This window comes from Equus caballus, chromosome 24, assembly GCF_041296265.1.
Source record: "Equus caballus isolate H_3958 breed thoroughbred chromosome 24, TB-T2T, whole genome shotgun sequence".
Taxonomy (NCBI): Eukaryota; Metazoa; Chordata; class Mammalia; order Perissodactyla; family Equidae; genus Equus; species Equus caballus.
Window position 1 is genome coordinate 33,189,769 of NC_091707.1, and position 21,702 is coordinate 33,211,470.

Consider the following 21,702-nt stretch of genomic DNA (forward strand, 5'->3'; position numbering starts at 1 on the left):
GGAAAACTGAGTATCCACAAAGAAAAGAATGACATTAGACTCTTACCTTACACCATATACTAAAATTAACTCAAAATGGGTTAAAGACCTAAACCTATAAAACTGGAAGAAATCTTAGGGGGAATATTTCAGGACATTGGATTTGGCAATCATCTCAGATATGACGCCAAAAGCACAGGCAACAAAAGCAAAATAGACAAATGAGATTATGTCAAACTTGAAAGTTTCTCTGCATCAGAGGAAACAACAGAGTGAAAAGGTAACCTATGGAATGGGAGAAAATATTTGGAAATCATATATCTGGTTTATAAGGAACTTACAAGGATTTATAAGGAACTTCTGCAACTCCAAAATTTTTCATTGTTCATTGCTTGGATCTCATAATATATATATATATATTTGTAGTAAAAACACCTCACATTAAATTTACCATGTATCATTTTTTAAATTTATAGGAAACTTCTGCAAGTCAACAACAACAAAAAACAACCTGATTAAAAAATGGGCAAAAGACTTGAATAGACAGTTCTCTGAAGAAGATATACAAATAGCCAACAAGCACAGAAAAAGATGCTCAACATCACTTATCATCAGAGAAATGCAAATCAAAACCATAATGAGATATCACCTCACACTCATTAGGATGGCTACTATCAAAAGAACAGAAAATAGCCAGTGTTAGCAAGGATGCAGCCCATGTCCTTTATTTTTTTTTTTTTAAGATTGGCACCTGAGCTAACATCTATTGCCAATCTTTTTTTTCTTTCTTTCTTCTTCTTCTTCTTCTTCTCCCCAAAGCCCCCCAGTACATAGTTGTATATTCTAGTTGTAGGTCCTTCTGGTTGTGCTATGTGGGATGCCACCTCAGCATGGCTTGATGAGCGGTGCTAGGTCTGTGCCCAGGATCCGAACTGGCAAAACCCTGGGCTACTGAAGCAGAGCACATGAACTCAACCACTCAGCCATGGGGCTGGCCCCCAATATCCTGTAAATTGGAACACTTGTGCACTGTTCTTGGGAATTTAAAATGGTACAGCCACTATGGAAAACAGTATGGTGGTTCCTCAAAAAATTAAAAATAGAATTACTCTGTGATCTGGCAATTCCACTCCTGTGTATATATCCAATACAAAGCAGGATCTCAGAGAGATATTTGCACATCCATGTTCATTGCAGTATTATTGACAATAATCAAGAGGTGGAAGCTACCCAACTATCCATCAGCAGATGAAAGGATAAAGAAAATGTGGTATATACGTACAAAGGAATATTATGCAAACTTAAAAAAAGAAAGGAACTCTGTTACATGCCTACAACATGGATAAACCTCAAGGACATTATGCTAAGCAAAATAAGCCAGTCACAAAAAGACAAATACTGTATAATTCCACTCATATGAAGTATCTAAAGTAACTAAAATCATGGATACAGGGAGTAGAAAGGTGGTTGCCAGATGCAGAGGGAGAGAGGAGGGGGAGTTAGCGTTTGGAGGATATAGAGTTTCAGTTTTGCGAGATGACAATTTTCCAGAGATCCATTGCACAACAATGTAAATATACTTAACACAATGAACTGTACACTTAAAAATTGTAAAGATGGTAAATTTAACGTGATGTTTTTTACTACTACAAAATACGTATATTATGAGATTAAAGTAATGCACAATGAGAAGTGAAAGTTTAACTCAAATATCAAAGGAAGTCACACGCCCATTAAGAACTTCTTTGTTTACTATAGTCCTGTGGGACTTGTGGACACAAGCCCTGTTGGCTTTCAGAGGTATGTGTTTTCAGGACCTGTCCCTGGAGTGTGAGCCTTAAAATTGGGGCACTAGATCTGTGATCCAAACCCTTTGCTCCTCAGGGAGAAGCTGGGTGTTGGGCATTCACTCCCAACTGTATGGCACTATGCTGAGGGGGAGGTTCATGGTAAGAGTGTCTCAGGCTTTCTACCCATTTTGAGGTGAGTATTTTCTCATTCTCCTGATGTGTAGGAGTCACTCAGCTAGTTTCTAGATTTCTCTCAGAGGGAAATGCTCTGTGTGTAGCTGTGTGTCCATGGGAGGCGGGAAGTTCAGGAGCCTCCCATGTCATCATCTTGGTCCTTACCTATAATAAAGAAATTTTTTTTTTAAAGATTTTATTTTTTCCTTTTTCTCCCCAAAGCCCCCCGAGTACATAGTTGTGTATTCTTCGTTGTGGGTTCTTCTAGTTGTGGCATGTGGGACGCTGCCTCAGCGTGGTCTGGTGAGCAGTGCCATGTCCGCGCCCAGGATTCGAACTAACGAAACACTGGGCCGCCTGCAGCGGAGCGCGCGAACTTAACCACTCGGCCACGGGGCCAGCCCCAAGAAATTTTTAAGTTATAGAAAAATGCAAGGAAGTGCTCAAAAACTGATGGGGACTTGTCAAAAGATACAGGAGCCAGCTTGAAAAGGCTCATGCTGGCCAAATTTGAGAGAATTTAAGCATCAAAATTAATGACAGTAGTGAATTATCACATTGATATTTTGGTTTTTATTGATATATATTTGACATATAACGTGTAAATTTAAGGTGTATAACATGTTGACACACATTGATTTCTAATAAAGAATCCACTAGTCCATAAAATACTAAGAATAAAATGGGAGAGATAGAAGAGCTTTTTTTGTATAGGAATATGACAGCTAATAAATGTACAAGGAATAATAGAAATATAAAACCATTGTAATAACTGACTCAGGCAGGAATCATCAGTGGATGCTGTAACCGTTGGTGAAAAACTGTGCAGAACAAGATATTTGTAGAGCCTTAAAATATCACCCCACAGATTAGTATATATACCTGTACAATAGAGAAATTTGGCAGACACTGCCTTACCCAAATGTTCAAACTTCATATCACTGTTGAGGGGACAAATTGACAATGCATATCATGATATGATGTACAGAAAGATACATTACCTATGTAGTATTTTTGTCCCTCAAATTAAAAAAAAAAATTTACGTGAATCTATTTTAAGGAAACTGTCAAGTCCAAGCTTGAAGGACCTTCTGCAAGACAATTGGCTTAGATTCTTTAAAAATGTCAATGTCATGAAAGACCAAAAAAAGGGCTGGAGAACTGTTTTATATTAAAGGAGACTAACAAAGTATGACAACTAAATGCAATGCGTGATCTTTGATTGGACTCTGAATTAAATAAGAAGCTATGGGGCCGGCTCCATGGCCCAGTGGTTAAGTTCGCGTGCTCCGCTGCGGCGGCCCAGGGTTCGGATCCTGGGCGCGGACATGGCACCGCTTGTCAGGCCACATTGAGGCGGCGTCCCACATCCCACAACTAGAAGGACCTGCAACTAAGATATAGAACTATGTACGGGGGGGGGGGGGGGGGGGGGGGGGCGGGGTCGGGGGTTGGGAAATAGAGCAGAAAAAAAAAAAAAGATTGGCAACAGTTGTTAGCCCAGGTGCCAATCTTTAAGAAAAATAAATAAATAAGAAGCTATAAGGCATATTATTGGGACAACTGGGGAAATTTAAATATAAATTGATTGTTAGATATGTAGTTATGTTTATATTAAATTTCCTTAGTATGAACATTATATTGTAGTTATATGTAAGGATAGCATGATTCTTAGGAAATACATGCTGAGTGTTTAGGTGTGAAAGGTCAAAATATACAAATAACAGTTTAATGTTTAGGAAAAAACAGATAGATATAAACAGATAAATAGATGAAAGAGAGAAAGTGGGAGGGAGAGAGAGAATGTAGCAAAATATTAACAAATGATGTGCCTAGATGAAATGTAGTAGGGGTGTTTATTAACTATTCTTTCAACTTTTTCATATGTTTGGCATTTTCTAAAATAAAAAATTCGGTGAAAAAATAAGATAAATGAAACATACAGTAGAGAGAAAAGAAAACTGACAGAGTAGAGCCAAGAGATGGAATCTAGAGAATGAAGGCCAGGATTAATTTGAGACAGGAGAAGAGCCACTCTGAAACTAGAGGATAGGAGGCAGGGGTGACTGCCAGTAAATATTAGCGTGTGGGTGTGTGAGCAGAAGCTGAAGGAGTTTGTGCCTACTGGTCTCAACTCCCTGTGAAGTTGAAAGCAAGGCCATTTATTGAGAGACAAGGCTTGGGGTAGTGGTGAAGGATTGACGTAGCAACTGTAGCAAGTGGGAGAGGTCAATGACATACAAAGTGATGGCAAAGTAAAGTGGAGGACCCAGGCAGGATTGCAGAACCTGAATTAGTAGTGGCACCAGCTGCGTGTTATGTGGTTTCTCCAGAACCATTCAACAGAAGAAAGTGGATGGGTGACATGAGCTATAGTTGTGAATTTATAGGGCAACTACAACAGTAGAACAAGGAGTTGAGGGTGCAGGCAAGAGAGGTTAAGTTGATGTAACAGGTTCAGGAATTGATAGGAAAATGAAATCATGAAATGAGTGGTGAACTGAGGGAAAAGGAATCAATCAAAGGACTGGAGGGCCAAGAAGGTTGATTAATAGGTACATTAAAAATTAGGAAGTGAGAGGGCTATAGAAATAAAAGACTAAGATAGGTAATTAGAATAAGATATCAGAGGTAGAACTATTCCAGCAAAGATCAAGGCTGACGTTGTGTTATGAGTACCAACTGTGGATGAAGATTTTGAGATTGTTATGATGAAAGAACTTTGAGCCTAAATCGTTCAAGTGATTCATCTATCTGTATACTGAACAGAAGCCTAGCATGAATAGTACATCCACAGGGCAATTCTAAGAGATGGCTTCCATATAAATTGCCAAATTGATACTTCATAATCAGCAAACTTGACTACTGTTAATTGAGTCCAAGGGTAGGGCATCTTACCCACAAACATCCAATCTATAGATTGGCCAAAAACTCATGAGGTGGACTGTTGGGAAAGTTCTGTCCTAAGGAAATAGATCCTCTCCAAGGAATTTAGATCTCAAGATGTGAACAGTTGAACAGGTATAGCAAGAGTAGAGACCATAAAGAAAAGAAAAGCAGGGGTGCACCAGACACAAGAGTACCATGCTGGTAGAGTCCTGGGATAGGAATTGATCAAGAACTTCCTAATGCTGGAAGAGTGGCAGCTAGATCTACATTGGGTCCTAAGGCCATCCAGTTCCTAAACTGTTCCAATCTCTGTGAAGCCTACATATGCAGCCCTTCTTGTAGAATCAACTGAGGTTTCTGATTTTCTGTGGGGTGCAACTGTGAGGGTCCTATTTTTACATTTATCGTTAGAATGTATCACAGGCTTCAGTTAGAGTGCTTCCAGTGCAAGTAGTAGAAATCCTAACTCAGTGTGCCTTAAACAATAAAGGAAATTCATCTCAAATAACAGGAATGTCAAAGGTGCAGCTTTATGCACAGTGCAAGCAGGGCTGAAGCTCCGTGTCGTCCCTCACTTCAGGCCTCCCTCTGTTGGCTTTGTTATCCACCTGGCTTCCTTCATGGCCTCCAGTTGGCTGTAAACAGCAATCAGAGCAACATGCTCCTTGTTCACATCCATTGGAGAGGAAGAGGGCCTCTTCCCAACCATATAATAAAAATCCTTCCTTTCAATGTGATTGTACCAATTTTGGGCAGATGCCAAACTTTTGGGTGGCCAAAGAAATGCCACGTGATTAGGTCAAGCTAGAATTTCTGAACCAATAATGGCAATCACCACAATTGACTTAAACCAACTGGGACCTACTCTTTGAGCTGGGGATGGTCATCTCTTTCTGAGTGACATGCGATATGTAAGGGGAGATGTGGACACCTGAACAAAATTGGGATTTTATTAAGAAGGAAGAAGGAAGGAAATGTTTACTGAAGGCAAACAATAGTATTCACTACACCTCATTCTCAAACACTCAAACCTGCATCTGAGGTGGAACTACACAAGTTGAGCTATGTTTCAGACTGGAGGAAAAGTGTCCAAACAGTTTTTCAAAGTTTTCCTCAATTAACCCGCTTTAATATTTCTCCATTCTCCTTTGATTTTCCCACATAAAAATATGTAACACTTAATACATTCAAAGGTGTACATTTATATTAATATTTAAATATATATTATATGTGTGTTTAAATGTATACCTTTGAATGTATGAAATTGTGTAATATATATGGATAATATAAAATGTTGCATATATAGAGTATATTTGTTATAAAGAATATTTCTAAAATGAACATACTTGCACTCATAACCTGATTTAAGAAAAATGGTATTGCCCGTAACTTTGAAGCTTTCTATGTAATCATCTCTATTGCATTCCCTTCCCTCGACTCCACCCCACCTCTGAGGTGATCACTGTCCTGCATTTTGTATTTGTCATCCTCTTGATTTTCATTATAGTTTTACCCATTACTTGTATACCTTAACAATATGTTTGTAATGTGTATGTTTTTGAGCTGCCTATAAATAAAATCATGCTGTATATGGTCTTCTTTTTCTTGTGATAAAATATACATAAAATTTAGCATTTTAACCATCTTCAAGTGTACAAGTCAGTGGCATTAAGTACAATCACATTGTTATGCAACCATCACCACCACCCAACTCCAAAATTTTTTAATTTTCCCAAACTGAAACTCTTTACCCATTAAACAATAACTCCCAATTACCCCCTTCCCCCAGATCCTGTTAATCATGATTCTATTTTCTGTCTGCATGAATTTGACTACTCTAGGAACCTCATATAAGTGAAATCATACAGTATTTGTCATTTTGTCACTGGCCTATTTCACTTAGCCTAAGGTTCAAGGTTCATCCATGTTATAACATGTATCAGAATTTCCCTCCTTCTAAGGCTGAATAATATTTCATAGTATATATATACCACATTTTGTTTATCTATCCATCTGGCAATGGACACTTGGGTTGCTTCCACCTTTTGGCTATCAAGAATAATATGGCTATGAACACGGGTATCCAAATAGCTGTTCAAGTTTCTGCTTTCACTTCTTTGGGGTATATACCCAGTGTATATAGTCTTTTGCAACTTTCCCTTTTTGCTGAGCTATGTTTGTGAGATTCATCCAGTTAATATGTATAGCTGTAGTTCACTCACCATAATTGCTGTAGGATATTTCATTGTGTGACTATTAAACAATTTGTTTATCCATTCTCGTATAGAAGGCCATTTGTTTCTGATTGTTGCTATTACAAACAGGGCTGCATTCTTTTCTATGCCTTCTTGTATGTATGTACAAAGTATCTCCAGCCCAAGATACATACTTAGAAGTGAGATTGTGTCATAAGGCATTGTGTATCTTCAGTTCTATCAGATATTGTCAGGTTACTCTTTAAGTGCACATCTGTCCTCCCATCAACAGTGTGTGAGAGTTCCTGTTGCTCCACAGCCTCATTAGCACTTGGTATTGTCAGTGTGGCAGATACTGCGGGTTGTCCCCAGTACCTACCCTCCCCTTCTTCCTTTAATAATAGTTCTCATGAGTTTTGTCTGTGTTGCCCAGGTAGAAACTTTATCTCCCAGCCTTCCTCCAGCTAGGCATGGCCAACCAACTAAACTGTAGCCAACAGGATGTAACTGTATCTCTTCTGGGTTGTGACCTTAAAAGACATGCTCCTTAAAAGATATGTTCTTCTAACCCATTCTACCTCTCCACTGGCTAGGATGCAGATTTGATGGCAGGAGCCAGAGCAGCCACCTTGAACCCAGAGACAGAAGCTTCATATTGAACATGACAACTTAGGGCTGGTTACCTCTGAACTGTTCTATGAATGAGAAACAAACTTTTGTTTAAGCCATTGTACTTTATTGTCTCATTGTTACAGCAGCTTAGACTGCATCCTAATTAATACATTAGTCCTTAAATTTTAAAGTCATTCCCAATTTGGCTGTGCTCAGAAAGCCTGTGTTTGTTCTCTCTCAAGATCTTTTTGGTGATGATCTTTTTACATTTGATCTATACTGCTAAACTCGTTTTTATGCTCCTGTCTTTGAGCCCGTTTGCCTGACAATGGAGGCCCTTGCCCAGGGTAGTATATATTTGTTGTTTTTGCTTGCCCACATCCACTTCTCCTTCCTAACAGTTCTTGGAGTTTTAAATTTTCCTAAATTGGGTGCAGTTCTATTAGAATTTAGATCAGTGTACCTGGTCGTTTCACTATAGATGCTGAAGAGAGCACTGGAGTCTCATTCTTCCAGATCCTTCCTCTCACCACCCCATTTATCCGAGACAGCATTGAAAGTGGCTGAAGGGATAAAAAAAAAAAAAAAAGAGTTGAACCTTGTTTCTTACACCTTCCAGAGCTTTGATGGTAGAATAGCTTTGCCTTGGCTTTATTCCTGTTCCTAGACCTAGTTAATTACCTTCTTGTCTATTTTGTGACTTTTACAATATCTTTTCAACACATTTCTTTTAAAATTTCAGCTGTTGCTATGGATAACATCCAAAGAACTGTAATGGATACAACCATGCCCAAGTTCCAGGTTCTCCTAAACTGTGCAGATCCATTGGGAATGATTGGAAGGACTGACCACATGCAATTGAGATTACTTATGAGCACCTTTGGGTTTCTTTAGGATAAAATGAGAACATGACTCCACGGCATTAGGAAGGGGAAAAAGTACTCACATTGTCAAGGTTATGTATGACCAGGTTATCCTGAATCTAGACACTATCCATTCAACATCCTAAGGGTGCATATGCCCAATAGCAGGTAATCTGCTTCTAGATCCTGTTTAGAACTGGTACAAGCTGCAAGAGCTAGCAGGGATTTTTATTCTACAAAATGGCATGCAAATCACCAGCCACTCAGAATATGGCTTCAAACCAGTAACCAATCAAATGCCACCTCCTCCTCCTAGCCCTCTTGCTAGTCTCCCTAGTAACAGCAAGAATGAAACACGAGGAGAGAAATGCAGCTGGGTTATAAACTTAGTCCAGAGAAGACTCCTGCTAGTTGACTTTGACGCTACTGTCAGTTAACAGCTGACTCCCTCTAGAGTCTCCCACACAAAACGTTTTGTGTGATTTGTGCTTTAATTTATCCCTTAGTTAATTCTGCATAAGAACGCCTTATGTTTTTATTGTTCTTTACTTTTTGCATTCTAGATTAGTAAAATTAGTCTTTTAAAAATGTGCCTGGGGTTGGTCATATAATGTGAAATAAGTGCTACTAAAGTGTCATGAGGACAGCATTACACAATGAGTCTTCTTTTAAAGAATTTTCTGAAGACAGAGGTTCTGTATAATGAAGATGGCTGTGATTTTTGAAAATTAGTTGTGCAGGCTAGAAGGTTTGAATGGCCAGCTATATATTAGTTCCCTGAGAGTAAGACCCTAGAGGATAGCATTCCCTATAACATCTAGAACAATTCCTAAATTTATCTTGAAACAATGAGGGGAATGTGGAATGGCATGCTTCAACAGCGTTGCTGTCTCCCAAGTAGGTGCTGAAAGACCTGTTGCTGAGGCAGAGTTTCTGGATAGAGGACCTGACAGCTAGAACCTACCATGCCGGGTGGAAAAGGAAAAGGCAAAGAGAAAGCTCTCTACCTTCCTCCACCTCATCTCATCTTTCTCTGTCTTCCACTATCATCTTTTCTTCTCCTTCCCACCTGTGTTCTTTAAAACTTTTTCAAAAATGGTAAAGTACAGCACACAAACAAGAAAGTACAAAGGATAAATGTACACCTTAATGAATTTTAACAAAGCAACTATTTGTGTAATTACCACTTACTTGGTTCAAGAAATAGGACATTGTTGGCACCTCAGAAGCCCTACTCATGCCCCCTCTCAGTCACTACCCTTTTCCTTCCTCCCAAAAGCAGCCACTACCTTCATTTTTTTAAATTGAAGTATAATTGACAAACAATATTCTATTAGTTTCAGGTGTATATCTTAGTAACTCGATATTTATATATATATTATGAAATTATCACTATGATAAGTCTAGTTACTATCTGTCACTGTAAAAAGTCATTGCAACATTATCGACTATATTCCCTATGCTGTTTTACCTTCACTTTTAACATTATCATTTCATCTTGCCTATTTTTAAACTATATGTAAAGTCAGTTATACAGTAAATATTCTTTTGAACTGCCATCGTTCAAAATTTCCTGGAAGGTACATTGAACTCTGCAAACAGAAAAGTGCACAAATCATAAATGGTACAGCTTGATGAACTTTTCACAAACTGAACCTACCTGTGTAACCAGCACCCAGATCAAGAAACAGAAAATCACCAGCAGCCCCATTTGTGTAATTACCACTTTGTGCCCCTTTTCAGTCACTATCCCTCCACGCAAGGGTAACTACTGTCCTGAATTCTAACATTATGTATCAGTTTTGTCTATTTTTGAACTCATATATGTGAAAACATATAGTATATATTCTTTTCTGTCTAGCTTCGTTTGCTCAACATTATGTTTGTGAGATTCATCTTAGTTGTTGCCTGTGGTTATAGTTCATTCTCATTGCAGTTTTGTAGTCCATTGTATAAATATACTGCAACTTGATTCTAGCATAGGTGGATGTTTGGGTTGTTTTCCAGTTTTTAGCTATTACAAATACTGCCGCTGTGAACATTCTTGTACTGTCTTCTGGTGAACATATGTATACATTTCTGTTGGTTATACATCTAGGAGTGGATTCCTGGGTCCTAGGCTATGGTTCTGTTCAGCTTTAGTAGATACTGTCAAATAGTATTTCAGAATGGCCATCCCAATTTACACTCCCACCAGCAGTGTATGAGAGTTCCATTCGTTCCTCCCCTTAGCTTGCAGCTGCGTAACTGTAATCTCTGGCTTCACCATCACATGACATTCTGTGTGTCTGTGTCTTCACGTGGCTAGCTTCTTCTAAGGATACCAGTCATATTGGATTGAGGCCTGCCCCACTCCAGTGTGACCTCGTCTTAACTAATTACACCTGCAACATCCCGATTTCCAAATAAGGTCACATTCTGAAGTACTGGGGGTTAGCACTTAAATGTATCTTCTTTTTGGGGGAAGACACAATTCAACCCATAACAGATGTGACGGTAGTAGACATCTATTCTTGATCTCAGTGGGAAAACTTTCAACTTTTCACCATTAAGTGTGATGTTTGCTGTAGTTTTTTAAGTAGATACCCTTTATAAGATTAAGGCAGTTCCCTTTTATTTCTGACTTGCTAAATTTTAAAAATCATGTTAAAAATCAAATACGATGTTGAAATTTACGACGTTTGTTTCCTGCATCTAATGAGATGATCACCCGATTTTCTCCTTTAATTAGATGTTTTTATTTTTTTAAAAAGAATTTCAGTTGAAAATGTTAACAATACAAGTAACGAGGGTTTCTGAGTTAGTAATGTTCTGATCTGGGTGCTGGTTACACAATTGTGATTGGTTTGTGAAAATTCACTAAGCTGTATACATACAATGTGTAATTTTATGTATATATGTTATACTTCAGTAAAAAGTTAAAAGAAACACAACTAAATTCCTTTTTGGGAAGGAGCAGCTCTATCTTCTGGCAAATACTTAGATGCCCCACTTTCCGCTCACATCCATCTCCTAAGAGAGGTGAAGATCTGGGTTGCTAAGATGGAAGCAAGGTCAAATCTTTAAGTGGTGCACAACTGACATACTGAAGCACTTAATATTCTCAGTTAGAGAGTTTTTTCAGAATTCGGTGTGTATCAGCTTTGTTTTTCAGTGATTCACTCAAGCCAAAGGAGTTCATGTTTAGTTTTATGCTGAGAGATTGGATTATTTTCCAGGTCGTCCTCTCTAGACAATCTTTGTATCTGGTCTTTGCTTTAGCTGAGATTCTCCAACATGAGTTTTTATGTGTTGAATTATTTTAAAGAATTCCATTTCTCCTCTTTTACAATAACCGCAGACTTTACCTTTTATATGCCTGCAGGAATCCGTGTAGTCTTAAATTCTGTCGTCAAAATAGGTCTCTAATCTTCACAGATTTGTTCCCAGACTTTTTTGTAGACTTGAATTAAGTCTATTCATTTAATTTGATAAAAACTGACATCACAATTTTTCCTCTTTTCATTCAGGACCATGGTAAGGCTCTTCATTACTGCCTGTCTAATTTTATCCCAGTTGGATATGATTCTGTATGGTTCTGTAGTTTTCTTCGTATGAATTCTACATATTTCTTATTAGAGTTATTCCTACTTGTTTCATGGTTTTTGTTGTTGTTGTTGCGATTGTTGCTATTGTGAATGGAACCTTTTTTTTTTTTTTCATTCAAAAATGAAGCCGTGGAGCGATAAGATCTCTACCACCCGCTTCAGCTGTGAGACTCTATGGTTCCTCGGTTCTATGAGAACAGTCTACTCGCACCTACATTATCCTAACCTGAAGGAAGATGGCAACAGAGAGTTGCCAAGCGAAGGGCCGCTCTATCTCGCCTTTGTTCTCCTCTCGGTGGCTACTGCGCAGGCGTAGTCGCCGCAGGACCGTCCCCGCCTTGCCGGTCGCGGGCCCAGCTCGGGAGCGCCGGCGCACTGGCGCGCTCCGTTTACACGCTCCGGGGCCTGTAGGCGCCGCGAGTTCCGGTTGTCGCCGTCGCCGCCGCAGCTCCTGGAGGTCGGTTGCGACGAGTAACGGCGCCGGGACGAGCCCTGCGCCTTCTTCTCCGCTATGTACCCAAATTGGGGCCGGTATGGCGGGAGCAGCCACTATCCGCCGCCGCCGGTCCCGCCGCCGCCGCCGGTGGCCCTTCCTGAGGCCTCGCCGGGGCCCGGGTACTCGAGCTCGACGACTCCCGCGGCCCCCTCCTCCTCGGGCTTCATGAGCTTCCGCGAGCAGCACCTGGCGCAGCTCCAGCAGCTGCAGCAGATGCACCAGAAGCAGATGCAGTGCGTGCTCCAGCCCCATCACCTTCCTCCGCCCCCCCTGCCGCCCCCGCCGGTGATGCCGGGGGGCGGCTATGGGGACTGGCAGCCACCGCCGCCACCGATGCCCCCGCCACCTGGGCCGGCCCTCAGCTATCAGAAGCAGCAGCAGTACAAACACCAGATGCTCCACCACCAGCGAGACGGGCCTCCTGGTTTGGTTCCCATGGAGCTGGATTCCCCCCCTGAATCGCCACCTGTACCGCCGGGGTCTTATATGCCCCCGTCTCAATCTTACATGCCCCCGCCTCAACCGCCACCTTCGTACTACCCCCCGGCCTCGTCTCAGCCCTACCTGCCTCCTGCTCAGCCGTCCCCTTCTCAGTCCCCACCTTCTCAATCCTACCTGGCGCCCACCCCTTCTTATTCTTCCTCTTCCTCCTCCTCGCAATCCTATTTGAGCCATTCCCAGCCCTACTTGCCGTCTTCTCAGGCATCTCCTTCCCGCCCCTCCCAAGGCCATTCTAAATCCCAGCTACTAGCTCCACCACCATCGTCCATCCCTTCTGGGAATAAGACAACTGTCCAGCAAGAGCCTTTGGAGAGTGGGGCCAAGAACAAGAGTGCTGAACAGCAGCAAGCTGCCCCTGAGCCGGATCCCTCTACGATGACTCCACAGGTAAGAAAGCATCTGCCTGAGCGGCATCTTCACCTAGAGGACCCTAAGTGAGCAGGCCTCAGGGCTCTAACCAGTGCTTAGCCTAATTCCAACACACAATGACTAGCTAATTTACACTCCAAAGGATTCCATAAGATTCAGAGGTCTGACATCCCAACTTTTTAATTAGCTAAAGGTGGATTATTAAAAGAGCAGTGTTTGAAGATGTTTCTGGGCACCACAGAGTTGTGGGGTGGCTCAAGAGTTACTTCTCAGATACATTCTTTGGTTTTCTTGCTGTTGCAAAGGGCTTTGTTTTAAAATTGTATTTAAACTAAAATTTCCATTTGAGAAGCAGCATAAAAAAGAAACTTCTCAAAGGACTGACACTTGAAATGCATATAAACCTTATGACCAGTTAGCTTCTTTAAAAAAATTATTTAAGGGCCGCTGATAGCTGTCAGCTTCCTGAATTAAGAGCTCTCAGCGAATGAAGGATGGAAATCTTGTTCTTATCAGGAGAATCCTAATTATGCTTATAGATACCTATGCAATACATAGAGGAGTGTCTACACATTTGACTCTTTTGGGAGTCTGTTGGTCATTTAATAAGTTGACCCATACATCCTTTTCTCACAGCACTTAAAGGTAGCTTTGAGACATACCCAGTTTGCTGCATTGTATTGTTGCCATTCACTCCAGAGTAATAAATAGCCTTGGAATTTGGCCAAAGTAAAAAAAAGTTTGTGATATCTCTTCATTCATGAGAGAGCCATTCCTCTAAACTTCTGTTTGAAGTGATAACTTCCCACAGAACAGTCAAAAGTTGATAGGGTAACAGTAATAAATGAATTTTTCCCTTAAAAAAGAAGATAGAGCTAAAGTGGAATAAATCATTTGTTATAATTTCTTAAAATATACACTTCCAGCAATTACTAGTCTACCTAAGGGTCCATAATGAAAGAAACAATCTTTTCATCTACAAGCTCAGATTTAGATATAAAAGAATTCCGGGGGCTGGACCCGTGGCCGAGTGGTTAAGTTCGCACGCTCCACTGCAGGCGGCCCAGTGTTTCATTGGTTCGAATCCTGGGCGCGGACATGGCACTGCTCATCAAACCACGCTGAGGCAGCGTCCCACATGCCACAACTAGAAGGACCCACAATGAGGAATAAACAACTATGTACCGGGGGGGGGGCTTTGAGGAGAAAAAGGAAAAAATAAAATCTTTAAAAAAAAAAAAAAAGAATTCCGAAAGAAAGGGATGCAGTATTCTCATTTTGCCGTGGTTTGGCGTTAGAAATTAAGAACAGGAGAAAACACTTGAGATGCTGGGGTAAAACAGTAGAATAAGTGATTCTTTTGGCTTACACCAGACCACCACCTTACCAGGTTATTTCCCCCAGATTCCTTTGTTATGGAGACAGAATTTCTGTTCCTCTTCCCACCCTACTCTGAAATTTCCAGTGCTTTTGTTGTCAAACACTGTCAGAGTTGGTCCAAGCCAAAATATGACATTTATGTCCTCATCTCCACTAGATTGTTTTTCTGGCGTTTTAGACAAGGGAGTTGTTTTTTGGCGGGGAGAGGGAATCAGACCAGTCCTTAACAGAAATACAAAGAACACTGCTTTTGCTTTTCTGCCTTTGTACCCTTGTCTATAGTGAACTTATTTTAGTGCTTTGAATATTCAGTGCTTCCAGTTCTTTCATGAGAGCCAGAAAGAAAGTGGTGGAAGATGAGGCTTAGGAGGTGTGAACCGGCCTGATCAGGAAGGGCCTTGTAAGCCTGTTTAGGCTTCCTTACTTCTGTCTAGAATTCATCCCAACTTCTTCAGCACTCTCTCTCCTCTTAATGTTGTATTGCTTTCAAGGCACATCTCATATGTCAGGGTCTCCATGAAGCTGTGCCTGAACTCACCTATTTGGTTTGGTTCTGTTCAGGTTGTAAGTCCTTTGCAGACCAGGACTAACTCACTCATCTTTTTATCTCCTGTAGCACCTAGGACAGTGCCTTGCAAATTATAGGCTCTCCACAAAGATTTGTTGAATAAGATAGAAGAGTTGTCAGACTTAGGATAGTTAGTTGACTGGATGATAAACATTTTCTTCATGCCAGTGCCAATCTCTGACAACCTTTTTGCATATTCATTATTCTTTGATTCATATTTAATTTGGAGGTCTGTCATTAAAAATTTTTATGGTGAAAGATTTTAAACACACAAAAATAGAGATAATGGTATGATTCCTCCGACATACTCATCATTCAGATTCAACAACTATCAAGGGCCGGCCCCATAGTAGTGGTTAAATCGGGTGTGCTCCCCTTCAGCATCCTGGCTTCACAGGTGAGGATCCCAGGCATGGACCTATGCCACTCATCAGCAATGCTGAGGCGGCGACCCACATATAAAGTGGAGGAAGGCTGGCACGGATGTTAGCTCAGGGCTAATGTTCCTCGGCAAAAAACCCCAAAAAGCAGCTATCAAGATTTTGTCGTATTTACTTCACCTAGGCCTTTTTTGTTGTTCTCAGGAAATATTTTAAAGTGAATCTTAGATCTCATGTCATATCATTCCTACATTCTTAATTAGACATCTTTAAAAAAAAAAAGAATCTTTTCTTAGGTAAATACATTATAACACCTAACAAAATTAACAGCAGTTTCTTTGTATCATCTAATACCCAGTCTGTTCAGATTTCCCCTGCTGTCTCATCATACTGATGGAACTAAAAATAATTCCTTGCTATCTTCCATGTTAAAATTTCCCCGTGGAGTCAATGATGTTTTGTTGGTTCAAATCGGAATCCAGTATAGACATTTTTGGGCAGAATAATTCTTTGTTGGGGGGGCTGTCTTGTGCATTATAGGATGTTTAGTAGCAACTCTGGCCTCTACCTACTAGATGCCAGTGGTACTCCCACTGGTGACAACCAAAACTGTTTCCAGACACTGCCAAATATCCCCCAGAGGTAAAAATCATCCTCAGTTGAGAACTCCTGATTTAGATCACTCTCTCCTATTCTCTTTTTCTACCCCATGCCATTGAACTTGATGAAAAATCTGTGTCATTTGTCCTGTAGAATGTCCCGCATTCTGGATTTGTCTGCTGTCTCATGGTGTCATTTGACTTGTTCCTCTCTCTTCCATGTTTTTCGTAAACTAGAAGTTAACTCTGACAGCTTCTTAGATTTAAGTTCGCCTTTTTTTGGCAAGTATACTTCATAACCGAGGTAGTGCTGTGTTCTTCATTTGCAGCCCATGAGGAGGCGCGCAATGCCTGGTTGTCCCACTGTTTGTGAGTGGTGCTGAGATTGATCAGGAGGTGACAGTCTGGTCCCTCCACTGTAAAGCTGCTCATTAATCTTGCATCTGATGTTTGAGCTAGTGGTTCATCCATCGATGATCTTTGCCAGAGTCAATTATTTCTTCTTTAAGTGGTTGCACTATGGTGATTTTTTTCTGCCATTTCTTCTACATTTACTATATGGAATTCTGTACAGAGAAACTTTCATTCATGAACCAGGGCTATTTGATTGGCCATACAGTTAGTATAGGAAAAACAGGATAAATACTTGATATTCTTCCATTTAATTTCTATTTGTAGAGTAAAGCATTGTTGATTTAACGGAATATGTCTTTTTTGAAGAATTAACTTTTCTGTGTGTTTAAAGGACTAGGTAAAGTGCATAGTAGTCTTTTTTCATGAATTGTGATTTTATTTATCCTTTTATTCTCAAAACTTAATAAGGTAAAGCTGTTGACTTTGATTAGAGTTTTTAGTCATTTAATGTTCATGTATTTATTGCATCACAGCCATGTGCCAAGTACTGTGCTTAGTACTGGAGTTGCAATGATGGACAAGATAGATATGGTACGTCCCTCATTGACTTGTTCCAATGGGGGGGAAAAAGACAATAAGTAATTAAGAGAAGCACAGGATGCTGTGGGATTATAAAATATAAAATATCACTAGTTTGTTCCACAAGGAAACAAGGAAAAGCTTTTTTTAGCTCACTGTTGTATTCACAGTGCCTTGTTCAGGGTCTAGCACCTATTAGGTGAAGAACAAATACTTTTTTAAATGATTGAATATAGCTGGGAGCTCTAACCTAATTGAAGAGGCCTCCCAAGTGAAACCTGAAGAATGGGTAGGAATTAACCAGATAGACTTGAAAGAATTAAGTTCAGTAAAACTTAAAGCTCAGGGTGAGAATGATAGGCACAAACCAGATCAGGGAGGGTCTATGAGGACTTTATCCTAAGGGCAGTGGGAAGCCATTGAAGGATTTTACACAGGCAGTGTGACAGATTGACCTTTCTGAAGCTCAGTCTGCATGCACTGGGGAGCGTGGAATCGAAAGGAGCAAGAGTGATTTAGAGAGAAGGGTTAATAGAATGATCCAGGCAAGAGAGAACAGTGGCTTGGACTTGGATGGTGATAGTGGAGATAGAATTGGAAAGACTGGAGAAATATTTAGGCGCTAGAATCCAATTAGAGATTGAGTAGTAGTGGAGAGGGAGGCGTCAAGGATGATTCTGGGTTTCTGGGATAAGCCACTGGGTGGATTGTGATCCCATTTACTAATAAAATAGGAAAACCTAGAGGAGGAGGAAGAACAGGTCTGAGAATGAAGGGAAAATGATGAGTTAAATTTTAGACATATGTACTGAATTTGAGGTCCTTGAGATATTAGATTCCAAATGGAGATGTACAATTGGAAGTTAGATACAAGTCGAGTCTAGAAGCGAGATCTGGGAGACATGATAGACTTGTGAGTCATCAGCATAAAAATGGTATTTGAAGGCACAGAAATAGATGAAGTCTCCTGAGGAGTGTGTGTAGAGTAAGAATAGAGGTTAAAGGACATTGAGCCTTGCCCCATAGAATCACAATATCTAAGGGAACCAATGGAAGAAAGGCCAAACAGATGAAAAATCAGGACAGTGCAGTGCCACAGAAGTGAAGAGAAGATTGTTTCTAGAAGGATGGAGCGGTCAGCTGTGTCATGTACTGCTGAGAGGTCAAGCAAGATAAAGACTGTGAGTTCTCTTTTGCATTTACTGACATGTAGATTATTGTTGACCTTGGCAGGAGCGGTTTCATAGTGATTGAAGCCATATTGCATTGATTTGAGGAGTGATGGAAGGTGAGGAGATGGGGATGGTGAGTATAGACAACTCTTTCAAGAAGTTTGACTGAAGGAGAGAGAAAGAGAATGAGGGCAGGAGCTGGAGGAAGAGGTGAAGTAAAGGAGTTTTATTTTTTAAGATGGGACTAAGATTGTCTGGTGACCTTAATTTCTGGAGTAGGATGTGAACCTCAAGCCTGGTGACATAGTGATGGTTAAGTTTGTGCGATCTGCTCCGGCGGCCCAGGGTTTACGAGCCCAGATCCTGGGTGTGGACCTACACACCGTTCGTCAAACTGTGCTATGGCAGCATACCATGTACAAAATAGAGGAGGACTGGCACAGACGTTAGCTCAGCGACAATCTTCCTTATGCAAAGAGAGGAAGATTGGCAACAGATGTTAGCTCAGGGCCAATCTTCCTCACCAAAAAGAAAGAAAGTAAATATATTTTAAATAAATTTTTAAAATGAAAATCCAATTCATTATTTTACCAGGTTCCCCCTCTCCCTCACTTTTAGGATATATGACATGGAACATTTAGTGTTACAGGCATTTGCAATAATCAACCTGGATGGGAAAGGCAACCTTCAAAATTAGTCTTTAAAATATCCCACACGTTCACTTGTCACACACACACCCTCTCTCTCCCCTACCCTCCTCCTTTATATTTTCCTACTTGGAAAATCAATTAGTACCTAGTTTATCGCTGTACCTATGGCAAGTGGTCAGTAAGTTCTTACTAAATAAATTAGCACCTTTTTTCGTAATGATATTTGTGAAAAATAGTTCTTATATCCTTTTTACTCCCTTCATTCAGTCTCTTTTTGAATGTCACATGCTATGACTTTCCTTGACCTGTGAACTAACTATATGAAGTTCACCTTCATTAGCAAGTCCAGGCAGGTTTAATTCCTTTCTAAAATAGAGATAAATCACCCTTCTTGGGGTCACTGAGGACATTTCTGAATGATGTCATCGTTATTCATTTTTAGAGCTTTAAAAATGTGCTGAAGCCTAGTCCTAGGATTGAATTAGATCTGGTTTCTGCTATTGGGTTCATAGTAAATAGAAAACGACCTACGGTGCATATTGCAAGTATCACAACAAGTACTTGAGCTCCTACCAAGATTCTTCACCCTAGACTAAGTCTAAGACAAAGATGGGAAGTATGAGAATAAAGTGGGTGCAAATCGATAAAGAATCTGGACGTGTGCGGTCTTCCTGTCTGTAGCCATTGGCTTCTAGTTTGTGATAGACAGTTTGCATGTTTGTATCTTTTAGTGATGCTTTCAAAGCAATTTAAAAAAAGAAACTTTTAACTTTTACTTGAAAGAGACTGAGTTTATTAATTTTTTTAAGCTGAAAGATAAACTTGTTGCTATTTTCAGTACTTTCATAAAATAATGGAAGAAAATTGAAAATGTTTTAATACTACATCATTGACTGTTATGGTCAGTGTGCTGTTTTTTTATGTTGAACAGTAAAAGTAACTCTATGATTACTGATGATTAGCCAAAGATCATATGTATGATAAACAAAAAAGAACCAGTCATGACCCAAACTTCAAGATGGAGTTAGTTAGATGGCATTTTTTTTTCTCAGTGAATTGGAGCAAGTTTCAAGTCATAGAAATGAGTGTCCTAGAAGGGAAGTCCTCAGTTGATCAACAACCGTTTATTGACATCCTACTGTGTGTTCCAACACTATGCTTAAGCACCAGATAGGGTATAAGAAAAGCATAAGATCTCTCTCCCAAGAAGGTTACATTCTATGCATGGGAAAAAAAGATAACAAAAAGTATATTTCGTGAGACAAGAGTATGATGTATATTTTATGCATCTGTTTGCATGTGGAAAATTGGAGAGGATATACAGTAAAATATTAACAGTATAGGAAATCCTGCTTATCCAAAGATAATGAATCCCAGTGAACAAAAGTAAAATGAATCCATTTAATGTAGGGACCAAAAGTTTATTGTGAAAAATAAGAAATTTTGATTTAGGACAAAATCTCGAAAAAAGCTCAAAATCATAAAGAACAGCTGAGTCTTAGAATGAACAAAGAATAAATAAAGTATAGATTGGATTTCTTTACTATAATTTTTATGACAAAACTATATGGCAACATTATGTATCATCTTTTATTTTGTTTTTGGATATATTGAAAAAACATTTTAGGGATTTATCAGTTTTCCTGGGGACTAGTTTTCAACCTTAAATATTCATATTATTCTCTTTTGCAGTTTCTATCATAAAAATTCTTTTTGGTTATTAACTGGGAGGACTTCTGCTAGATCCTCAGCTATCAGTAGTGAGTTCCAGAGTTCTCCAACATCACTTTCATAAAATCCTGCGTCCTTATAATTGTAGTAGAAATATGTGCTGTTGTTAACTATAGAAGTCTATAGGGTAGTTCATTAGTGAATATTTTAGTGTTATGACAACTATTTTTTCCTTATACAACCTTGTAACCATGGGGATTACATAATGAATACTGGGATAATGAAGATCCTATAGTTATTTCTGAGTGGTAAGACTTGTTTATTGATTTTAATTAGTTATTGCTTATTTGTACAGTTGATTCTCTTTATTTGAGGTATTTATGTTCTATAAAGTCACCAGGAGTATGAATTAGTGACTACTGAACCACTGCTCCTAGGGGAAATACAGGGTCAGGTTCCTGTGAGCCTCTGGTCACATTTTCAGCAACAAATCAATATGTAACCGTGTTTTATGCATGTTTCTGTTTAAAGGCAGCTTATTTAATATATATTGTTGACTTGTTAACATTGAACTCTTGGCCAGCAGCACTGTAATACATGCCTGAAGGAAGCTTATCTAACACATATTTCTCAGTAAAGCACATCACAGCCTTCTTGCACTTAGGAAAACTACGTAGCACTTGAGCGCTATGCTTGGGGCCATTTTAAACGTTAAAATCACCAATGAAAAAACATAGAAATGTGGAAAATGTGGTCCTAAGTAGACCATGAAAAGGACACTTACAGTATGACAGCTACATAAAAAGGCAGGGCATGGCCCTGTTCTCCCTCAGCTGGGGACATGCAGGTCAGGCAACTCCAATTTTTCACTGCTGTATGCATGTCTAGAAATGA

The 21,702-nt window shown here is 39.8% G+C and overlaps 1 protein-coding gene across 2 annotated transcripts in view; it reads left to right on the forward strand.

Moving 5' to 3' along the window:
• The first annotated feature begins 12,383 nt into the window (after positions 1 to 12,383).
• YLPM1 (YLP motif containing 1) overlaps positions 12,384 to 21,702 on the forward strand; it is a 61,560-nt gene continuing 52,241 nt past the window's right edge. For both annotated transcript variants that reach the window (XR_011432231.1, XM_001491003.7), the window contains exon 1: positions 12,384 to 13,473. Coding sequence is in view for 1 of the 2 variants with exons in the window: in XM_001491003.7 (XP_001491053.1) it covers positions 12,601 to 13,473 (873 nt within the window). In the remaining variant the exon portion in view is untranslated. The remainder of the gene's footprint in view (positions 13,474 to 21,702) is intronic.